We start from the raw sequence: 15,979 nt of genomic DNA on the forward strand, positions 1-15,979 counted from the left end.
TACGCACGTGCCCTGCTGGTAGTTGGTGGGTAGGCAGCGGCTGACAGTGACCAGGCCTGCTGTGTACTATTCCTTTTCCACCAACTGCCGGCTATGCACGTGGTATGACAGGAGTTGGTGAGTAGGCAGCGGCTAATAGTGACATACAGTACAGGAGCATGCTGCTCGCCATACTGTTGTCAATAAGCTGTCGTATCTTTAGTCAGATCTTTTGCCCATACCTCGTCAGGTACAGTACAAAAGATCTTCCCGTATCGTACGGACTGGCTTTTGGGCGGGAGTATTCCCCCTCCCGCCTTTGTGCGGGATTGTTCCCGGCTTTGCTCATTCCTTCAGGTGACACTGAGTGATTGAGAGCTAAGTGCCTTGTGCGTGTAGCCTTGCTGCGCGGGTGGCCTTCCCTGATGGCTTGTATCCGCAGCTGCGGGAACAGGCAGATTACTTCACCATTGGGAGGCATTTCCTGCGGGAACAGCTTGCGTACTGCGCGTAAGGACGTCACGTCTCTGAGCATGGTTGGTCCTGCGGATCCAGTTGGTTTCTGCGCAGACGTCCCTCTTCAAGGTGAGTCTTGCGGGTCCAACTGGGCTCTGCTGAGACCTACCTCTTCAGTTGCGCACTAGAGATATTATTTTAGGGTCATCCTTGTCCAGCAATGTAATCCATAAACAAGTCCATAAGATAGGGAGAGGCTAGCTTGTAAAGCATCAACAAACTCAATAATACAGAACTGGATAAATATAGTTGTTTGATATTAAATTGATAATATTAATTTTAACAAAATTTGGAGATTGAATTTCTTTATACGCAAATAGGTTGAACCGCCACTCATACCTCGGTAGTTGTGTGTTAACCCACTCTGCAAAACTTTCCTTTTAATCTCACTCTCTCATAACTTCTCTGCACCTATTTCATTATACGCAAATATCTTAAAGCATCTATGAAGCTTGAAACTAATGTCTATAAAAGATATTATATTAACTTATAACGTACGTTATTGTATTGGATATATTGCAACTTAAATCCGTTTTAAGTTACATTTTTTAAAAAACTTTACAAGTTTACACTTGATCATGTAAAGTCATATATATATATGATACAAATGGGCAGTTTCCTAGTGAAACAACTTCAAACCGGCTTGAACCCATGTCTTAGAGCCGTTTCCCAAACCACATCAAGCTGGTCTACATTGATCGCACCAACTTCATTGTGTGTCCAACCTTCAAGCAGATGAACTATCCCACCAGCGTGACAAGCATGCACCACACCTCTTTCCATAGTGTACTATTCAAACAATGTGCATTAAAAAGCATAAGTCATATTTATAAAAATCCAATAAATTTCAATTCAAGTTTAATTTCTAACTTTGTTACTAGCCCGCATGGGTGTTTTTGTCATTTCACTTACCTCACACGAGCCTAGGCCTTGGACATCATCAGGAAGCTTCATGGCTGCAAGCTTACTGTAGGTGCAATCTCTTCTTAACTCGAACACAGGTGGAACCACAAACTGATGGAAATGTGTTCCGGGTGGGGCCCATGTTTGTTCTCTTGGTGTGGTCCATTTTCCCAGAATCCATGTCTAATTAGATTAAACAAAATTTATAATAACATAAGAAGCATCGTTGTAAAATTACATTTTTGCTCATTACTAGACTACCAACATAGATAAGTAAACAAACAAAATCTAACCTTGCAGTGTTTAGCAGCTTGAAACTTTGTCACTTGAATCAAAAGGTTTTGGTTCTCGGGTGAAGCTTCTTTCTGAATACTCTTAAATCTTTCGGTTGACTGAGTAAGCATCTACATGAAGTATTATGTGCGTTATAAAAACAAATGGGCAACTTTTGACACGCTTGACCCATTTTCTTTTATTGAAACCTATAGTATTTAGGGTTTTAGTATCGAATATGGTTTTAGTATCGAACCCAAGTCCTGGTTTAGCTTCATATAGTTTATCATTTAACTTAATATTTAATTTGATCCATTTGATATTTTATATTTTGAACATAATCGAACAATAAAAATTTATATTTTACCAAAACAGAACATTTAAAGACAATTAAGCAGGTTACACAATTTTGGGCTTGGTTCATTGGCCCATTTTTATTATTTTATTTTTTTTAAACAAGTAAAATTGAGTAAAAACTTTTGCGTGAAGCTGATATATGAAACAACAAAATATTTGTTTTTTTATAAATAAAAAGAAAAACCATACCAAGACTCTAACTTGACGACGAGCTAAGTAAAGGGCAATGGCTCTTCCTAGTTTAGACGTAGCTCCGGTTAAGAACACCTCTTTAACATCTTGAGGAATCTCATTAATAATCACGGCTGCAGTCAACGTGTTTCCATGGACTACGCGAACCTTAAGATCCGGATGTTTTTTGACAAAAAGTTTCCCGCCGCCGTTCAAAGCTTCATTCTGTAATATCAAGATTCAAAGCAAATTTAGCAACTAGGGTTGTTTAAAAAGTCTGCGGCTCGGATTGGTTCAATTTCTAAACGAGCTGAGCTCGAGCCAGGGTTGGCTCGGCTCGTGGCTTGATCTTGGATCGGTTCGTTTAGATTAAACCCTGCATTTTAATATAGTAATAATAGCATACCAAAATAAGAAGAAAAAAAAATCTAATGAATATATTAGGTCACTCAATCTTTAAAACGTTATAAAAAAGAACAAAAACAAAAAATAAAATGTTATAAACTCTCTAGTTTATTAATTATATATAAAATGATGTTAAAAATTATATTTTTGTCTTTTATATATCAAATTTATAAAATATAAATGAAAAAAAAAACTAACGAACTTGAGTTTGGCTCCACGCTTAAAACGAGGCGAGCTCAACCTTGATTTTTCAGCTCGCTAAATGAACGAGCCGAGCTCAAGCCAACTCGTTTAAGTTCGAGCCGGCCCTCATTTTGCTTGATTACAACCCTATTTATAACTCATTCATACACCTTTTGTTTACCATAAGAACATGTACGGGTAAACTTATAAGTTTACCCCACTTATATATACCCTACTAATCAATTTGCAGCTTGTGCTTATTAAGTAGCCTTCAAGCGCTTACCATTATGCCACACCTTAAAGGTCAAACTTATACTCAATTTAGAGTTTTGACATTCTAGAACATTTTATGCCTAGAGAAACATTATGAAATATGCTTCTTGTTTCTTTTTTATAATAAATAAAACGTTTACAGGAAGGTATCTAAATGTTCTAAACTATAGACAACCACACGAACCTTGTTCAAGGCAGCAAGACTGAGGACCTTGACCCCGATCCTATCTGCCATTAGTATTGCTTCTTCAATTTTCTTATTTATGCCGTCTTGCGCAAATGGTAAAAAGTACTGTATTTAACACAACCAACAATTAGAAATACTTAATATAAAATTTTAGTTGTTGAAAAAATGAAGAGATCGAAATTTAAGCTAATTAGGTACGTACCATGAAACCAAATCTTGGCACAATCCAACTTTGAAGCAATTTTCCTCTAAGATGGCAGAAAGTGAGCAAGAAAGGCTTGGAAATAGCCCACATGATCAACACCACCAAGAAAGCAACAGGCCACATTGGGAGCAAGATAAGGTTTGCTGAAAATGGCAATGAGCTTAAAGATCTAAACACAAATGGAACATGCATTGATGAGATGATGTCTACTCCATGTGCTAAAAACACAAAATCAGGTGCTCTAGCTTTCTTGCCTGCAAATACAATAGGAACATGTGTTAGGCAAACGCAATCAACTTTATGTATATCATTGAGTTTAGCATATAAATCATCAAAAAACTTTTGAGCCTTCAAGGGGGTAAAGACATAAACTAGAGGAAGTAGGTTTCGAACCTGCTAACAAAAATCAAACGCTTAATAAATATACCTTCGTTCGAATGTATTTCTCTATGAAGGTCCCAAGAAATCGTGTTCATGGTCTTTCCCAAAACATCAAAAAGAGGCATAAATAAGCAGAAATTGGTCTTCATGCCTTTATGGTGTATAAAATGGTACCTTAAAGATAAAAACATATGAGTTAATACTATTTATTTCGTTTTGATAAATATACTCGCTAAATGGATAAGAAGTTAACTTTTAATATTCCTTATTATATAACTTGACGTGGCCCGGTTTCCAGTATCAGTGACATGTGAAAACCATATGTTTTTCATAGTTATGCTATCACACTAAAGCTAGTTATTCTTGTATGCATTTAGTCTTAATTACATAACAAAACTTACGTTGGCGTATAAATAACATATTTGAGTATGGGCAGGGCATCAAAATCACAAGGAGGAACAACTTCGACGTTACTATGCCCCATACATCTAAGGAAGTCGAAGCCTAATATATAACCATAAAACATGATGATCGAACCATGTCCGATCAAAGTAGTCCCGATGACCGGCACTCCTACAATGACACAAAGTAACAAATGCTCCAAAAATGTTGCATGCCCAGCTGCACAAAACGGTAAAGAGGTTTAAGAAACAAATAGTTAAATTAGGATATATAATAAATGCACTAACTGTAACTAGAGTTTTGTCGGATCTATATAATTATTTAGGTTGGATGTCGTTTTTTTAGTATTAGGATAACTTGATGACCAAAGTAGCACGTGGCTTGAAACATACTTTTGTTTGGTAGTGACGTTACTTACTTCTGTGCCTATTAATTTATCAAACGAACTCATTTAAAAAAAAAGGTATAATTATTTTTAGAAGTTTATTTATATTTTTATATATTCAACAACGATATATAGCAGGTTATTAATATATTAAAAGCAACTGATTATGAAAAATTTATTAAACAGTTAAACGTTGCATCTGGGCCACAATCAAGGAAACGTCCACGAATTGACGATGAAATCTTGTGCTTGGTGTCAAACAATCCCCCTTCTAGCCCTGACGTAGCGGATTCTTCTTTCAAATTATTCTTGATCTAAACGAGGGTAATTCCCGTGACAGCCGAAGTTTGTTTCATTCTTGGGATGATTGTGTTAAGGGAGGAAGGGATAATTAAGGATTCCCAAGATTGTCCTACTTTGTGTGGCAACACAAAGGAGTCTGAGATTTTTCCTATTAGCGTTTAGGTTTCTCGATCAGTTTTCCTTTTGGTCGGTTTTCCTGGTGTTTCCTGTTGGATTTTTAAAGGTTTTTGACGTTTTTTCCGTCTGCCTTGTGGTTTTGTTGGTTGTTTCCTTGTGGTTTTTGCTAGCTTCCGGCTAGTGTTTTTTTTTCTTTTTTCTTTTTTTTTTTTAAATTTGTGTTAAAAATAATATAATATATTTGTTTATTAGTATAAGTAAGAAGTTTAGATAAATTATTGGGTAAAAGGGGTGAAATTCAAATTTCACTTTAGATCTAGATATAGATTGCATTGAAGATATGTATTCACCAAAATAGACCAACCACATCAATACATAAATTTAATGATCATTTACCTGTATATGGATGGTTCACTCTGGAGCTATGATGTAGCCAATGATATTGTTGGAAGAAATATGATGAATGTAACAATCTATGAAGCCAATAATATAGAGGTTCTGAAAGCCCAATATGGAAAAGTATACAAGATACAATCCCACTTGTTTTCCAAATAGGAAGATTGGTCATTGAAGGATTCATCAATAGGAATATTATTGAAGCTACATATGCTTGAAGTATGATGAAATTGTCCCTGTGATCAAAGTAAAGAAGGCATGTACAACTTCATCAAAACCGCATAATAATGAATAAAATAAAGCGTATTATCATAGCGTTAAATAAAGATGTTATGTTAATTAATTAGGTAACTAATCATGTAATCCCATCATTAAGTGCATGTTCAAACACCTCAAATGCATTAAATACGAAGATTAGGATAGATGAATTACCAATGCCATTCGTTGTCGATTTGATGGAAATCAATGCCTTGTTGAGATAATTGACGATTTCGATTAATAAAAAGCATGTTATTAAAAGAATTCCATAACTGGTGCACAAGTCCCCTTAATGAAGACAGGATTATAACATGCATACACCAGGTATACTCACTTTGCCTCTTTTCATAGACTTTAGAATAAATGAAATCAACAAGAAGTGGCCCAAACAAGAAGTACTGTTTCAACCAACAATTTTAAGTATTAGGCCACGAATTTATAAATATTTTCAACAAAAAGTGGAAATCCAGAGAAACCCAATTGGAAAAACAAAAAAGAAAAAAAAATAAAAATCAAGAAATACATCATACCTTGAAACTGCCAAGATTCTGCCATGGCCAACCAAACAATGGAGATCCCATTGTTCCTGATGAAGAAGAATCTCTATCACCAGCTACAAAATCTCTCTCAGTTTCTTGAAGCAAATCTTGTTTCTGGGTAAGCATTTTCTTGAAGGAAAGACAGCCAATTCTGTAAAATCAGTTTCGTTTTCTTGACTTTTGTTTCTTTAAGGCTTCAAGAGCTTGTTGTTGATGATGGATACTTTGGAGCACAAAGGAGGACTATATAGTCCATTCACAAATACGTACATACACATGTATTATTATTATTATATATAAAGTGGGTGGTCATCGTTTCGTGGCTGGTTCGTAAGAGTTAAATCTAATCTGACGTCTTACTTAACCTGTCTTAAACACCGATTATATTTGGGTATTATTATTATTTAAATAATAACAGTTATTAGTAGGGGTGAGTAGATTCGGTATGATACCCGTATTTCCTGAAATTTGTATGAGATACCGGTACCGATCTCATCGCTAGTTATACATTAAATAACGCAGTGAATTAAATATGCATTATTAAATAATATATACTAAATTTGAGCGACAATTATTGACGGTTATAAAAGATAATTTTTACCCTTTAAAAAGATGTTACTTAAAGTAAAGTAATCGAGCAATAAAGTATTGTGACACAATATTGGACATTAATTGTCTTATATGACCCATAACTTACGAACAAGTGCCAAAATTCAAAATATCCAAACCACTAATCAATAATACATAATATGTCTTATATGAATATTGTGTGATAGTAAGTTGTTTTTCTCTATTATAACTATTGAGGGTTAAAACCCCTCTTTAGGCCATGTATAGTGGGCTGGCGATTGGGGGCGACAAAATAGGCGAAATTGGGCTGGGCAACTACTTTTTATGTCGGCTTGTTTGTTGAAAATATTATTATTATATTATTATGTGTGATATATATATATATATGTATATATGGTTGAGATAATGTATAATAATGCCTTAACGTATGATAGGCACGCGAGAAGCTCACAGACAAAAAACAAAGACAAAAAAAAAACTAAAACGCTCAACCAAAACCTAAAACGCTCAGCAAAAAACCTAAAACGCTTAAAAACGGTTTTCGTGAAAAAAGTATAAAATTGATCGATTAACGATACAAAACTGTTTTTTTCGGTGAACCAATAATTAATTGGATATGTATTAACGATTCCGAGATGTTGAGATGTGATTTCATGGATCGATTCGTGAAAAAAAGGGATTCGCGTACCTATTGTACGTTAAGGTGTTATTGTATTGGATCTTTTGCCTATATATGTGTGTGTGTGTGTGTGTGTGTGTATAGAGGGCGGTTACTGTACGCTATAGGTACGCGAGAACTTCAAGCGTTCGATCAAAAATTTCAAAACGCACGCCTAAATTCTTTTAAAAGGGTAAGATCGTCAATAATACCCCGTAAACATCCCTAAAATCACTCCAAACTACCCTAAAAATCAACTAAACCACACTAGACGAAGAATGAAGATGGAGAAATCGAAGAACCCTAAATCATTTGCTTTGAGAAAGGAAAGAAGATCAAAAGAAAACCAAGATAGACCTTAGAATACTCACAAATCGGGTGGTTTTTATGATTCCTGTAATCGTTTTAGGGTTTAATCTTTGTAAAAATGTAACCGTTGATTTTGTAAGCGTTTGTATTGATATGTATCATTCTATATTTTTTTAATTTTGGGCTTAAGCATAGTTCAAGCGTTTTATGATTGTGGTAATATGGATATAGTCTTAAGCGTTTACAAAGCGTTTTATTATAATTGTATAATCTGCTTGTATCCAATTAATTCTGGATGTGTTTGTGAGCGTTTTATAAGCGTTTGGCATGATTATATCATCTTGATATATGCAATTAACACTGGATATGTTTGTAAGCGTTTTATAAGTGTTTGGGATGATTATATAATCTTGATGTATGCAATTAATTCTAGATATGTTTATAAGGGTTTTATAAGCGTTTGGGATGATTATTCCATCTTGATGTATGCATTTAATTTGAATGTAGTCTTAGGCGTTTATTAAGCCTTGTATGCGTGATTCAGCTAAAGCTAAGAAGCCAGGGGATAAAAAGAATGATGTTAAACGAAAGAGTGTTGATAAAAATACTAAACAAATTGATGCTGGAGTGAAAAAGGTTAAAACAAAACATGTTGAAGCGAACTCTGACTCATACTTTGAAGCTGGATCAATAAGTTGTTAACAAAGAAGTGTAAAGATGTAGAAGACAGCACCTCTAACATCTGGGACTTTCAACCATGTTAAACACTAATAATATGCACACGCTCGCAAACTAAACTAATCAATTATCATGTTATTCTCATAGAACACTAACATGCAGGTTACTGTCCACCTAATGTCGCAAACTAAACTAATCTAATGTCGATTAGTTCAAACAGAGCAAAAACTTACATTCACGATCGTCTTCCATTTCAAAACCCTAGATCAAAAATTGGTTGAAAACTGGTTCTTATACTCAATTGATTTGATTTTGCTACTAAAATTGGTTCGTAAATAAGAAATTGATCTTGATTAAGCTAAATATCAGGAGCGTAACCGTTTATACGCAAATTTCCAAATTTAGATTATGTATCAAAAAGACAATCATACCATTCTCGCTGAAAATATACGGAATCTTTTCAACTGATCGCAACTGAATCGAAGGTGTAGATCGACGCTCCCAGATGTCGTGTACGTTTTATACGATAAGGCATTAGCGTATTGCATCTTTTCTCTCTCTCTCTCTCTCTCTAAATATATATATATATATATATATATATATATATATATATATTTCAAATGAAAAACAATTATTTTGTGAGAAGTGTGAGAAGAATTTAAAATAAAGTAGATCATCCAAATAGGACATTATAACAGTAAATAGAAAACTATACAACTTTTAGAAACTATCAATCTCAACCACTAGATTTTAGATTCAATGGTGTACATCTATTATTATGTTTATCACAAAACTATTGTATTTTACATTAACCTTACCATATATATATATATATATATATATATATATATATATATATATATATATATAGGTTTTGGATCAAATACAAATAAAATTAACATGCTAAACGTGAGATCAAGTAAAGTAATTATGTATACAAGTAGAGTAATTATCATAGAGTAATTACGTAATTACTCTATGATAATTACTATACTTGTTTACATAATTACTCTACTTGATTCTCACGTTTAGCACGTTAATTTATTTCATTTGTACGTTAACCTTCCCATATATATATATATATATTAGACTATAAAACCATTACATCTTTAAAACAAAAATCCACTCTTTACTGACTGAGCGCCAGATAACACAAAACCTTCATTTTTTAGACTTATTTTGGTATTCAGTCATGCCAAAAGATATATATATACACGTGTAAGAGTTTAAGATATCTAAACAAATGTTCGAGGATAGCCGTTAAGTGCGCCAATCATATAATTAATCTAAACTAATTACAAGCGCTCAACAATATATGATAATTGATTAATGATAGTGGGCCCCAATTGAAGGGCGGTGGGGTAGTTTGTAGTTGAGACTTGAGATTGTCAGCGTTTTCAAATTTAAAAATTTAATAGTTTCCTCATTAATTTTTGCAATATGATGTTTTATATGTAATGAACCTATTTTTTTTTTTTAAATTTCGTTTTATGCAAGAACATTTATTTTATTTTTTTAGAACTACCAACTAAGTAACGCCGGTACTCCATTCGCCGCCCCTATTAGTTAAAGGTAGCCCGAGCCGGTCACGAGCCCGGACGGACGGAGCCTCTAGTGGTCCACCTATTGAGTGATTCCTAGATAAAACCCGACTCCCACTCTCGCCAAATGACACGACAGCGAGGAGTCAGTAAAACCGGGTGATATCAGGATTCGAACCATGGTAAGTTACCAAAAGTGTAGAACTCTTCATGATCCTTAAAGGAATAGCTTTAGGATGCGGGATCCTTTAATTTTTGATCTTCACAAAGAACTTAGAAAATCTGTTGCGAATAATTCATAATGTTAACTGGGATCAAACCTATTAAGCTGGGGACAAGCCCAAATAATATACTGGGTACAAGCCCGTGCAACTGGGAACAAGCCCGTGTAATCTGGGGACAAGCCCGTGTAACTGGGGACACAAGCCCGTTCAACTGGGGACAAGCCCATGTAATCTGGGGAAAAGCCCATGTAACTGGGGACAAGCCCGTGCAACTGGGGACAAGACCGTGTAACTGGGGACAAGCCCGAAACTGGGGACAAGCCCAAATACGGATGTTAACTGGGGACTTGCCCAAACCGGGATTTAGCCCAAACGTTAGATAACGTGAAAACGTTATAAACCAGTGGTATGGTACGTCTACCATAATTCATAGGATCCTCCATATAGCCGAAGACAACGAAATTGTCAGCCACTAAGCGTGTACTGGTCCCGCTGCCCGGGACTATACGTTGGATAGCGTGCGCTACAGGCGATCGTAAGAAAGGTGAAAACCTTTAAACCTTAGAGAATATGACCATTGGGGGGTCGTATCCAAACGTGGGCTAGGCCAAGAGAAACAAGACAATACCTCAAATGTAAAGGAGAGGTGGTCAACCTCTTGATCATCAAGTAAATTATTATAATCCTGCATGGTTACTTAAAACTTGGAAAAGATAAAATGTTAAGAATATATTATCCTTAAATTAATAATAATTCAAAAAGAATAACTGATCAGATAGATGTTACCGATTTAGGGTATCGTTGATCCTTTTTGGATAATATATCCTCTCAGGATAGTAGATCCTGATTAGAAAAAATATTTCTTGAGGTGGATGGCATTCCATGCTCTTGGTAACCTGTTGCCTTCCATTGTGAGCAAATGATATGCCCCCTTTCCTGCATCCGATTCAATTTGATAAGGTCCTTCCCATTTGGGTGCTAACTTTCCATCATCCGGATTGGTAGTATTTTGGAAGGCTTTCCTCAAAACTAGATCTCCTTCTTGAAATCTTCTTATTATGATATTTTTGTTATATGCCCCAGCTACCCTTTGTTGATATGCTGCCATTCTGATATTGGCTAAGTCTCTGAGTTCTTCTATAGTATCCAAGTCTTTAAGAAGGATTTTTTTATTGGCTTCCGGATTACGGATGCTCGTTCTTTTCGTAGGAACCACCATTTCGGTAGGAAGTACAGCCTCCGAGCCAAAAACCAATGAGAAAGGTGTTTGACATGTCGCATTCTTTGGCGTTGTCCTGTCTGTCCAAAGAACATAAGGAAGTTCTTCAGCCCATTTTACCTTTTTGGATCCTAGCTTCTTCTTTAAGTTGTTAATAATGATCTTGTTGCTAGATTCTGCTTGACCATTGGCTTGAGGATGAACCAGAGTGGAAGTAATCATTTTGATGCCCCAACTGTCACAAAATTTAGTGGTTCTATTCCCGATAAACTGGGAACCATTGTTACAAACAATTTCAGCAGGAATACCAAATCTAGTTATAATATTTCGTTTAATAAAAGATATTACTTCCCTTTCTCGGACTTGTACAAATGCTTCTGCCTCAATCCATTTGGAGAAGTAGTCAGTCATAGCGAGCATAAAGACCTTTCCACCGGGTGCTTTTGGTAGCTTGCCCAAAATATCCATACCCCATTTCATGAAAGGCCATGAGGAGGATATAGGATACAGAGGCTCCGCTGGCTGATGAAGGATGTTTGTGTGTCTTTGGCAAGCATCACATTTCCTTGAATACTCCATTGCATCCTTCTTCATTGTTGGCCAGAAGTATCCAGTTATGAGTATCCTGGAAAATAACGTTCTACCACCTGTGTGATTGCCGCAATCTCCTTCATGAAAATCCTTGAGTACTTCTTGGATCTCAGGATCCTCGATGCACCTTAAATATGGACATGCAAGAGATTTCCTATATACCATATCATTTAACAAAATATATCTTGAGTTTGAAGGACTTGGGATTTTCTATGGCTGGAATTCCTCCAGTCTGAATGTAGTTCTTGATAAGATGGATCCATGATCATTTGTTATTTGAGGATAAAGGATCCCAGAGCACGATTTCTTTATCATTCGTTATCTCTCCAACTTCCTGTTCTCCTATTGCTGGTGAGAGAATGTGGATTATTGGGATTTTCAAATCCTCAGGAATCTTCAGAGATGAGGCTAAGTTTGCCAAGGCGTCCGCCCCAGCGTTTTCTTCCCTCGGTACCTGTGTAATACTAAATATTTCAAAGGATTTCGATAACTCCTTCACAACATCTAAATATTTCATTAGTTTCTCACCTTTAACAGCATACGGGCCATTAAAGTGGTTAGTTATCAATAAAGAATATACATAAACCTGAAGATACCCGATCCTCATGCTTTTGGCTAATTGCAAACCTGCGATTAGAGCCTCGGACTCTGCTTCATTGTTTGTTGGTTGGAATTCACAAGCTATGGATTGGGGTAATATGTCCCCCTGTGGCGATTTCAGTAGGATCCCTAATCCTGTTCCTCTTACATTGGATGCTCCATCTATGAAGAGGATCCAAGGATCCTGAGTCTTTTCTAGTTGTTGGACCTCCAAGTCAGCTTCCTTTTGTAGGTCACTAGTGAAACAGCCACAAAGTCCACCAGGCTTGAGACTTGATTGCTGTTCTCAGCTCATATTGGATATCGTATGCACTTAATTTTACAGCCCACTTGACCATCCTACCTGATAAATCTGGTTTTCTAAGAACATTCTTCACAGGATAGTTAGTTCTCAAAATAATAGGGTGAGTTTCAAAATAATGTCTCAATTTAGTAGAAGCCATAATGAGTGCAAGAATCAACTTTTCTAAATAAGAATACCTGGCTTCCGCATCTAGAAGACTTTTACTTACATAGTAAACAGGATGTTGTTCACCTTCATGATCCTTTACCAAGACGACACTTACTGCATTTCCTGAGACAGCAAGATATAGATATAAGGATTCTCCATCTGTGGGCTTCATTAGACCTGGAGCTGAGGATAGGTAATCCTTTAAAGCTGTAAGCGCAGCTTCATGCTTCTCTGTCCACTCAAACTTCTTATTCTTTCTAAGTATGTCATAGAAGTCTTTGCACTTCTCGGAGGATCTTAAGATGAACCTATTGAGAGAGGCTATCCTTCCTGTGAGCCTTTGGACATCCTTGGCGTTTGTAGGAGACTTCAAATTAAGGATGGCTTCGATTTGTTCGGGGCTTGCTTCAATTCCTCGTTTAGTTACCATATATCCTAGAAATTTTCCAGCCTTAACACCAAAATGGGGTTTGGACGGATTCAATTTCATGTTATAATGGTCGAGGATATTGAATGCTTCTTCAAGGTCTCTAAGGTGATCCTCAGCTTTCTTTGATTTTACCACCATATCGTCTATGTATACTTACATAGTCTTGCCCAACTGATCCTTGAACATCATGTTGACCAGTCTTTGGTATGTTGCCCCTGCATTTCTTAGTCCAAACGACATAGCAGTATAATAGTATATGCCGGTAGGAGTCATGAATGCTGTATCCTCTTGATCAGATGGTTCCATCTGAATTTGTTGAAATCCAGAGGAAGCATCCATAAAGGTGAGCATTTCATGTCCTGCCGTTGCATCCACCATGGAATCTATATGTGGTAATGGGAAAGGATCCTTGGGGCATGCCTTGTTTAAATCGGTAAAATCGACACACACCCTCCACTTTCCATTCTTTTTTGAAACAACGACCACATTAGCTAGCCATCGAGGATACTGAACCTCTCTGATCATACCGGCCTTAAGAAGTTTTTCAACTTCTTCTTGTATGATCTTGTTCCTCTCAGGAGCGAATTTCCTTCGCTTCTGATGGACGGGTTTAACAGATAAATCAAGGCCGAGTTTATGAGTGATTACCTCTTTTGAAATACCTGTCATATCGGAATGCTTGAAGGCAAATGTAGATCTTCTTCGCCCTAAGAAGGATATTAAATCCTCCTCAATCTTACTGGGGATACTGGATCCTAGGAACACCTTTATTTCTGGATCTTCGGGCTCCAATGATATTTCCTTAAGGTCTTTCTCCCGAGCTTCCAACACGTCTCTAGGATGTTGCTGTGGTTGCTATTCTATAGTTTGTTTGGCTATTGGCTTCATTGATGATGAATAATAGTTCTTGGCCTCCGCTTGGTCACCCACTATCTATACAACTCCCCAAGGAGTAGGTAGCTTGATGCATTGGTGATAAGTTGAGGCTACTGCTTTCATTCCATGGAGCCAAGGCCTACCTAAAATAACATTGCAACAGGAAATGTTATCTATAACACAAAATTTTTGGTATGAATTTAACCCTTCGATATAAATTGGAAAGTTGATGTCCCCCAATGTCTTCTTGGTTTCACCACTGAAACCGACTAGCACCGATGTTCTAGGAATAATCTCCGAATCTGGGATGTTCATCTTCTTGAGGACATCATGTTGGATAATGTTGACCGAGCTGTCACCGTCCACTAGGATCCTGCGTACATAATGGTTAGAGATATTAAAGTAATAATCCAGCCTTCATGATGAGGATCTTGAATGTTCAACTTGTCTTCTTCATCGAAGAAGATTCTCTTGTCTGTTGTTAAGGTGGTTGACACTATTGGTCGATCCCCGTTATCCATCTTTATCTCTTTGGCGAGTCTTTTTGCGGAAGAAAAAGAAGTTCCACATATGTCTGAACCTCCAGAGATGAAATTGACCATTTGCACATCCAGCTTGTCCTGATGAGGATCTTGGATACTTGAATTGAAAAAGATTATCTGATCAGTCACTCGAGTAGTGGGGATGAGCGGTCTTCTCTCATCGTCCAACTCGAATTCTTCTACGGGATTTTCTTCTATAGCACAAGAATCTTGAAATAATTCGTAGTCTCTGGAGATAAAGTTGATCACATGAGCATCTGGCGGTGGTGGTGTTGCTTTCTGTGGAAGGTCTTCAGGATCCTGGATCTTGGATTTCTTTTTTCCCAAGAGTTCTTTAAAGTGACCCTTGCTCAGGAGGTATCCAATTTCCCTCCTTAAGCCGATGCACTCGTCTGTCGTGTGGCCAAAATCTTCGTGGAAGGCGCACTCTTAGACTTGTCCTTGAAGCCGACAGTCTTCTCACTCTTTCGAGGCCACCTTGCTTTTTCTCCCAGATCCTTCATGGCACAGGTCAAGCCATGAGTATCCACAGAGAAGCAATAGTCGGAGATGCAAGGATAGTCTTCATCGTCATCTCCTTCTTCAACTGCTTTTACGTTCTGATTGTTGAACTTGGTGTATGGCTTCGAATTTTTGTTCCTGTTCCAGGATCCTTTATTCCTTTCGGGGGTTTCTTGTTTTGTTTGTCCCCCAAGACGATCCTGGATCCTTCTGTCTTCTTCCAATCGGATGTATCTTAATGCCCTGTTTCTGACTTCATCTAATGTCCTGCACGAAGTCATCACTAAATCATCATAAAAAGGGGAGCTCTTATGAATTCCCATTTTGAATGCTTCAACAGCAGTAGTCATGTCAAGATTTGGGATTTCTAGAGCTTCCTTGCCGAACCTGGTAACGAAATCCCTAAGGAATTCATCACTAGGTTGGATAACACGATATAAATCACTGGTTAACCTCTCAAATTTCCGACTACAGGAAAATTGAGTGTTAAATAAGTTAACTAAGTGAGACAAAGAAGTAATTGAAAAGGGAGGAAGACTTAGCAGCCATTTTAGTG

General features: G+C 36.8%; 1 protein-coding gene across 1 annotated transcript; it reads right to left on the reverse strand.

Moving 5' to 3' along the window:
• Positions 1 to 972: 972 nt before the first annotated feature.
• LOC143596021 (very-long-chain aldehyde decarbonylase CER3-like) lies at positions 973 to 6,477 on the reverse strand. Its single transcript, XM_077074901.1, has 11 exons — positions 6,225 to 6,477; positions 5,869 to 6,092; positions 5,437 to 5,672; positions 4,235 to 4,454; positions 3,880 to 4,007; positions 3,450 to 3,706; positions 3,245 to 3,352; positions 2,218 to 2,424; positions 1,692 to 1,802; positions 1,408 to 1,581; positions 973 to 1,284 (listed from the first exon to the last, which is right to left on the reverse strand). Exons 1-11 carry the CDS (start codon positions 6,357 to 6,359, stop codon positions 1,129 to 1,131), a joined length of 1,956 nt encoding a protein of 651 aa, XP_076931016.1. The 5' UTR covers positions 6,360 to 6,477; the 3' UTR covers positions 973 to 1,128.
• Positions 6,478 to 15,979: the final 9,502 nt, after the last annotated feature.

This window comes from Bidens hawaiensis, unplaced genomic scaffold, assembly GCF_021521415.1.
Source record: "Bidens hawaiensis isolate Kalapana, Puna unplaced genomic scaffold, B.hawaiensis_p1.1 tig00045956_1, whole genome shotgun sequence".
NCBI lineage: Eukaryota > Viridiplantae > Streptophyta > Magnoliopsida > Asterales > Asteraceae > Bidens > Bidens hawaiensis.